General features: G+C 36.4%; 1 protein-coding gene across 1 annotated transcript; it reads left to right on the top strand.

Annotated features, from left to right (window-relative positions):
• The first annotated feature begins 774 nt into the window (after positions 1-774).
• On the top strand, positions 775-7023 carry LOC132645920 (probable linoleate 9S-lipoxygenase 5). The gene is made up of 9 exons (XM_060363177.1): positions 775-1101; positions 1443-1726; positions 2098-2338; positions 3595-3936; positions 4094-4179; positions 4278-4385; positions 4466-4761; positions 4862-5125; positions 5201-7023. Exons 1-9 carry the CDS (start codon positions 882-884, stop codon positions 5949-5951), a joined length of 2592 nt encoding a protein of 863 aa, XP_060219160.1. The 5' UTR covers positions 775-881; the 3' UTR covers positions 5952-7023.
• Positions 7024-8684: the final 1661 nt, after the last annotated feature.

Genomic DNA, 8684 nt, shown 5'->3' on the forward strand with positions numbered 1-8684 from the left:
CGGCAATATAATAATCTGTTTCTTCTTTTTCATTTTCATTTTTGGCATGAATTGTGTGCTAAAAAAAACTAATCTGCTACTTTGAAGGGCTTTGGACATCATATTTACGACTCTTGCTGTGAAAAAAGAGACAGAAAATTCAAATCGCTGAAACGTACATATGTGACATTGAATAACTTGATTGTAAACAAATGTAAAGAACATATATATATATATATATATATTGGATCTTTGGTCACAAGAAGATCTATCATTGGAAGAAAGGTACTACTAGTAGAGTAGTTTGAGTTTAGAAGAATTGAAGTGGTTGGTTAGATCTTTGAGTAGTCAATGACAATATGAAACCAAATGAATGGTCTCCCGTACTGCTGTATCCATGAAAATGAAGAAATTGATACATGTTCCGGGAAACTTCACCCTAGCATAGTGTAACTTATGTAGACTTTTATTGTAAAATCAATAAATCCAGGTCACCTATCTCACTTCTCGGGGACGATTTAATTTTTAAATAACCTGACAGTGAAGTGTGAAGGAGTTAAACGCTAAATTTAATAACCAGGTATGAACAAAGAAAGGTAGGTTATTCTTGTAACATTTTCAGAAGTTACTATTGGGCAGCCCATGGTATAATAAAACGAGTATCAAGTCAGTGCCAAGAGTCTTCCTAATTAATTAAAGAAGGAAAAATTTCAAGGAGTGATATGCACAAGTGAAGCTTCTTGTTGCATAGCATCAATATTTCTCTTTACTTATAAATACAAGTGCTATAAGGTCTCATTTTCAGTATGATAAGTTGGCTCTCACTGCTATTACTTGGTCTTTCCTAGTGATTTTGACCAAAAAAAAAAAGTCTTTCTTTGTGAAACTTTTTCTGAGCAACTATGTCTAGGAAGCTTTCACATCCAAGCATGGATGAAAATGCCAGTAAAAAGGCAAGGTATGAGGCTGGTGAAACCAAAACCATAAGGGGAACAGTTGTTTTGATGAAGAAGAACTTCTTGGATTTAACTGATGCCAAGGATGCTGTTGTTGACCAAATTGATGAGGTTCTTGGACATAAGGTCTCTCTGCAGCTCATCAGTGCCGTTAAAACTGACCTTGGTATGATCTACAGTTCATATTTAGTGTTTTAGAACTTGCTTAGAATTATTTACATTTTTTAACTAGAGATGAACCAGAAGGCTATACAAAGATAATTCATCTTTCTTTTGAGTCTTCTTGACACTATGCTTACTTGATGTATTTAACTTATATACATTGACGCTGTGTTATCAGTGTATTTTAACCGGTTGTAATAGGTAACCAGCCTTATTTTTCAGGTTACTAATTCCAATTTTTTGTACAGTTAAGTGTAATATCTTTTAGGTGACCTGTGATGCTGTCATATGGAAGTTAAGCTCTTAGATAGATTATGAGACTGACATTTTTTTCTACTATTTCAGGTAATAAGGGCAGAGGGAAGCTTGGAAAGCCAGCATACTTGGAAGGGTGGAAAATTACAAGTTTAACAGAAAGAGATGCTACCTTCAGTGTCAACTTTGAATGGAATGAGGAGATTGGAGTCCCAGGGGCTTTCTTGATCAAGAACTCTCATCACAATGAATTTTATCTTAAAACTTTGACTCTAGATGCTGTTCCAGGCCATGGAAAAGTTTATTTTGTCTGCAATTCTTGGATCTACCACTCTGAGTACTATAAAAAGGATCGCGTTTTCTTTGCCAACCAGGTTAGACTAAAGTCAGACATTCCCAGTTGAGTTTTAAAAGTGACTTCTACCAGTGTTTGATAGACAGCCAACATTGTGTAGAGCTTTATAGAATCTTGTTAAAAGTGAGAAAATAATGTCCTAATTGTGTAGCAAATGACTCAACTTAGTTCTGGTAAAGTCATAATAATTGCTATATATTGTATGTCTGTCTTTTGGGATATATATAGACTTTTTCAAGTCCTCTGAGAAAGATATTTGTCAGATGTGTGCTGGACCGCGGGTTTGTTCTTTTCTTTTTGCTAATATCTGTTGGTGGCATATTTAACCTATTAACTTCAATGTAAATTTAGTTCTCTGCTAAGGAAAAAACCTTTAATTTCCTGCTGTAGACTTACCTTCCAAGCGAAACACCAGCACCCTTACAGTATTATAGAGAAGAGGAACTGGAAAATCTGAGAGGAAATGGAACTGGGAAGCGTGAGGAATGGGACAGGGTCTACGACTACGATGTCTATAATGATTTAGGTGATCCTGAGAAGGGTGAAACACACGTTCGGAAGATTCTTGGAGGATCATCTGGTTACCCTTATCCTCGTAGAGGAAGAACAGGCCGGCCACCTACAAAAATTGGTTAGAAGATCTCAAAGTTTAATCATCTGTCTAATTTTTATCATTGATAGCAGCATGGATTTTTGGGAAAATACATAAAAAAAACCCCAACGTATACTCGGATTAATTATGACGCACCCAATCTTTGTGGGGGACCTATTACCCCCCGGCCTTATTTTTTCTGTATTTTTGTACCCTTTTTCGGCCATTTTCGTGTCAACCAGAAGCAGCAGCGCGTGAGGGTATAGAAACTGCTTAAAGTCCAACCAAATACACCTCAAATCTCAACCAAACAGCCCCAAATTTCAGGTTTCGAATTCCTCTCAACGTTTCAGTTCTTTTGAGATATTACCCATTCAATCGGAGTTCATTTGTGGCAACCCGAAACTTCGAACTCGAAGCTTCAATGGAGCTCGTCAATGTTGGACTGCTTTGCTTTGAATTTTTCACCTTCCATGGTTATTACGTTCTCTAGCTTCGACGTCCTTCTCCAATAGGTTCAATCCAACAAATGAATCCAAAAAACACTAGCTCATCTTTCCGGCTTCTTCAAAATTTCAACAATGGAGGTTTTCAAAACTTTATCACTTCCAAGCTTCTCTAATCAGTCAATAAAATGAGTTTTAGCTCCAATCTATCATGACAAGCTGATTTCAACAACACATGGGCAACACCCAAATTTCAATCCGCAGCTTTCGGACAATGAAGAAACCAGCAATGGTGGTTCACGTTTTCAAGCCCACATTCAGTTTTCAAATCTCAAAGTTCACTTAGGTTCAGCTCAAATTCATACTTCAAACAATAACTCCCAATCTAAATCACAAAAATCAAATAGATTTGCATAGATCTAAATCACGTTTTCAACAAAAAATTTTTTTGAACTTTTAGATCTGTTCGTGACTAATATAAACTCAAACAATGACACACTACTTAAAGAAAATCACCAACAACAGTGGTTTCTATTTTTAGATTTTCTGATTTTGCAATTTTTTTTTGTAGTAATCAATCCAAGAAGACCTGAGCAAACTGAAAAAAAATGATGAAGAAGAAGACTGGGCGCGTGTATCACACCTAACACTAAAAAAGTGGGGGTCGTGTAAAAATGACCTAAAAAGGGTACAAAAATGCAGAAAAAATAAGGCCAGGGGGTAATAGGTCGCCCGCAAAGGTTGGGTGCGTCATAATTAATCCGAGTATACGTTGGGCGGTTTTTATGTATTTTCCCATGGATTTTTCACTTAGGACATTCATTACAAGAAGGGTGTTTTCTTTTACAGATCCTAAATGCGAAAGCCGGATGCCATTAAGGAAAACCTTGGATATTTATGTGCCTAGAGATGAGAGGTTCAGCCCACTAAAGATGTCTGATTTTGCAGCAACAGGACTGAAAACCACATTTCAGTTCATTGTCCCGGGGTTTTTGGGTCTTTTTCATAAAACACCCTTTGAATTTGATTCATTTAAGGATATGTTGAAACTCTATGAAGGTGGAATCAAGTTGCCTAGTAAATCTTTCGTGGACAAAGTAAGAGACCATCTTCCATTGGAATTACTGAAAGAACTGCTACGATCTGATGGTGATTATGTTTTTAAGTTCCCTATGCCACAAGTAATCAGAGGTAAGTGCTAAAAAAGAGAGCACACTTTTGTTTGTTTTCTAAAGAAATCAAAATAAGCATAGGCAATGTGCATGTGTTATGGTTATTAAACTTTATTGAACTGGTACCAGACTTAGTAAATTGACAACTTCTTCACATTGAAATCTTTGGAGGGCAGAGGATAAATCGGCATGGGGGACAGATGAAGAATTTGCAAGAGAAATGCTGGCTGGACTAAATCCTGTCGTTATCCGTTGTCTCCAAGTACAATCAAGATTTCATTTTCTAAGTCATCCCTTGATAGCCAACAGAATATTCTTAACGTTATATAACTAATCAAGCTGTTAATTTTTCTGTGACAGGAATTTCCTCCGACAAGCAAGCTAGATCCTACACTATTTGGTGAGCAGAGGAGTACAATCACCGAGGAACATATAAAGGACAATCTAGATGGATTAACCATAGGCCAGGTAAACATCAAAGGTCCTTTGAACTATTTTCCTCAGATATGTCAATGGTAATTGCTTGAACAAGGAAACATACAATGTAGGCAATCAAGGACAAGAAACTTTTCATTTTGGATCACCATGACAGCCTTATGCCATACTTGAACCGTATAAACACAACTACCACACAGACATATGCCTCAAGAACATTGCTTTTCTTGAAAGCAAATGGTACATTGAAGCCACTTGCTATTGAGTTAACTCGAGAGGACAAGCAGTCCAGAATTGTTCACAAAGTATATACACCTGCAGAAAGTGGTGTTGAAGCAAACATTTGGCGGCTTGCAAAAGCTTATGTCACAGTGGATGACTCCGGCTATCATCAGCTTGTTTCCCATTGGTAAAATTTTTAACTACACAGTCCTCAACTCCTCATCATTATGCAATGCCTGAGTCATATAGTTGTTAATTCATGAACAATCTGGTCTTTTTTACCACAGGTTGCACACTCATGCAGTAACCGAACCATTTATCATAGCAACAAACAGACATTTAAGTGTTCTTCATCCGATTTATAAGCTTCTGCATCCTCACTTCCGCGACACAATGTACATTAATGCATTGGCCCGTCAAATGCTCATCAATGCTGATGGAATTCTTGAAATGACAGTTTTTCCAGGGAAGTTTTCTCTGGAAATGTCAGCTACCATTTACAAGGACTGGGTTTTCCCCCAGCAAGCTTTGCCTGCAGATCTCATCAAGAGGTACATCACATGTCCAAACACCAAATAGCAAAGAGTAATATGAATACACTAAATCATTATTTTCTATCTGTTCAGAGGAATGGCTGTGGAGGACTCAAGCCAACCTCATGGCATCAAGCTAGTAATAGAGGACTATCCATATGCCGTAGACGGGCTCGAGATTTGGTCTGCAATCAAACATTGGGTGACAGACTATTGCAACTTCTATTACAAGACCGATGAAATGGTCCAGAACGACACAGAATTGCAGTCTTGGTGGAACGAAGTAAGGGAGAAGGGGCACGGAGACAAGAAGGATGAACCATGGTGGCCTCAGATGCAGACTCGTGAACAACTCATAGATTGTTGCACAATCATAATATGGATAGCTTCAGCACTTCATGCAGCAATAAATTTCGGGCAGTATCCTTATGGAGGATACCCTCCAAACCGTCCATCGATGAGCAGGAGGTTCATGCCCGAGCCCGAAACTTCTGAGTATGAAGAGCTTAAGTCCAACCCTGAGAAGGCTTTTTTGAAGACAATCACCCCTCTGCCACAAAGCATACTTGGTATTGGCTTGATAGAAGCATTGTCATTGCATACATCTGATGAAGTCTTCCTTGGCAAAAGAGCTCCTGAATGGACCACAGATGAAGAACCACTACAAGCATTTGAAAGATTTGGGAAGAAGCTAGAAGAAATTGAACATAAGATTATTAAAATGAACAATGATACAAACTTGAAGAACAGAGTTGGACCTGCCAATATTCCCTACACTTTGCTATGTCCTAGTAGTGAGCTTGGACTTACTGGCCGCGGAATTCCCAACAGTGTTTCAATATAATTCTTATCGGGCAGAGGCCGACTTAGTTAGGTTCTATGGGTTCAAGTGAGTTCATTGCTAACGACAAGAACCATGTATACATATAATAAGATTGCACCTAATAACTCTAACCATGGATTTACCTTTCGGCCAAATAAGAAGCTTTTGAGCAGTCATTTATAACTACTGGGAAGAGACATGCAGCAAACATGAATGTAATGTTTTGTATTACTATATTCAGAAATCAGAAGGTAAAGAACTGTCTTCTACCTTTGAAGTACTTTAGGATTATATCCCGCGCCGAGGATTTGTGCTTGGATATAAATGCTGCTGAACAGCCAGTAAAGAAAAAGTTCAATTTCTATACAATCATAAATCATGAATTTTAAATGAACTTTCGTGTTAAAAGGGACGAAGTATGACAATGACAAACTCCATAGGACCATAGCTATATGTCCACCATTAACTCTCAATGGTTGCAAAACTACACTCATTTTATTAAATGGCATGCAACTGTTAGTAGAATATCTGATAGTCAATACATCTACATCATTATTCTTAAGTCTTAGGGTTTCATTTATCTTATTTTACGTTTTGCATTTGCAAATACTAGTGCTTATAATACAACACACTACAAATATAGTATAGTTTATTCTTGTTAGCAAAAGATGTAACGTTTTGAGGAAGAAAAAAAATAGAAAAACAAGAAAGAAAAATATCAAGTAGAAATAAGATTAATCATTTCACAAAATGAATGTAAAAGTCACTCTGGCACTGCATGAGGGTGTTAGATAGAAAATGTTATAACTGTGGTGACAACATCAATTATCAATACCCCATAATTAAGAGCCTGTTTGGATTGGCTTATAAGTTGCCTATAAGCTGTTTTTAGCTTTTTTGACTGTTTGACTGGTCAGCTTAAAGTCATTTTGTGCTTAAAATAAGCCAAAAAAATTAATTGAATCCGTTTAGCTTAGCTTATCTAAAGTTTCAGCTTATAAGCCAAAAAAAAATAAAATTGGACTACCCCAACTTTTTTTTTTTTGGGTTTATAAGCTGTTTCCAGCTTATAAATTATTTTTTTAAGCCCATCCAAACAGGCTCTAAGTAATGAAGTTGCAAAACATGGATAGTCAAGAAGATTTTTAAGGTATTTAACACTTGTTTTTTTTACACAAATGGTTTCCTGCCTGTAAGTTGTCTAAATCCCGAGATTTTCCAAAATTCATGTAGATCCAATAACTTTCTCAATCGCTGCCACCAACAGTGTAGTGGATCATCTTGGACCTTATCCATGAGGTGTTGAATCTGAGCCGTGAAAATTTAAAAAAAGAAAATAGGTAGAAATATGTTCGGTTTTTCATTTTTATTAAATCCTTATTTTTTCTCACTTCTTTTGACTAAATCCTTATATATAAACATCAGAAAAGTGCCTAAATTGCTCCTGAATTATTGGATTTGATATAAAATGCCCTCTGTTTATCTATCGGGATAAAAATGCCCTCATCATCAACCTTTTGGCTCTTCATCATCAACCTTTTGGCTCATAAATGCCCTTATTTCTAACGGTCCCCTTAAAATAAAATAATAAAATAATTATTTATGATGTGGCCTAATTTAATTGGCCCAAATTAAAAAAAAAAATTCACCCATGACCTATATTTTGACCCAACCCGTCTGAGAAAATCTCTACCGTCACCATGTCACAGATCCAATCTGTCTTCTTTTAAAATAAGATAGGTCTTCTTCTAACTTGAAGCTTGAAGTTTCGTCAATGGTTTACCTGGAGTTATTCAGCTTTTTTTCTCAGGTTCTAAGCTCCAATTCTATGGTTATTCATGCTACCAACTTAAAAATCGTATCACCCAAATTCACCCAAATTTGCTGCACTGATGATTTTGCGATGCATCAGTGGAGTGAAGTTTTCAGTAAATGGCATTGTTGTTCTAGTCTAATTTTTTGGTTATGGGTTTCATTGTTCTGCTTTTTTCGGTAATGGGTTTCTTTGTACGTTTTTTTTTTTTTTTTTTTTTTTTTTTTTTTTAGTTTTTGGAATTATCCGATTTGATGAGATTAATTCAATAAATTGGTGATGAAGATGATGAAAGGCAAGAGGAAGTTGAAGAACAAGGAAGATTATTGGAAATTCGTTTTAGTTTATTGGGGGAATTTAGGCGGGGCCGGTATCGATTTTATGTGGATTCGGTTTATGGGTTGGGATTTTAATTAATTAGGTTTATTTTAAAATTAACCAATAGAATCCTGCCACGTAATAAATGATTTTTTTTTTAATTATATTTTTAAATAGGGTTGTTAGAAATAAGGACATTTATGAGCTAAAGACGGCGAGGGCATTTCTAGCCCGATAGGTAAACGAGGGGCATTTTTATATTCTAATAGTTCAAGGACATTTTAGGCCCTTTTCCATATAAACATTTACGAATTGCCCTTTTTTGGGGTTGTCTTTAAATTTTACCCATCATATTTGTGGTCTTTAAATTTTGCCCCTCATATTTGTGGTCTTTAAGTTTTGCCCTTCACTTGAATACTTGAGGTTCTGGGTTCGAACCCTTGCTCAAGCATAAAATAAATAAAAAAATTGGCAAGATAGGATTGGGGGAGTGTATGCCGAATATGACATACAGTCCTTAAGGAAAAACTAAAGTTATGCCGGAGGGGGCATAACTTTTCCTCAAGGCATAGTTTAATTATGCCTATAGGGCAGACCTTTTCCTTAAAGAACTATGCCTTATG

Source organism: Lycium barbarum, chromosome 6 (assembly GCF_019175385.1).
Source record: "Lycium barbarum isolate Lr01 chromosome 6, ASM1917538v2, whole genome shotgun sequence".
Classification (NCBI taxonomy): domain Eukaryota; kingdom Viridiplantae; phylum Streptophyta; class Magnoliopsida; order Solanales; family Solanaceae; genus Lycium; species Lycium barbarum.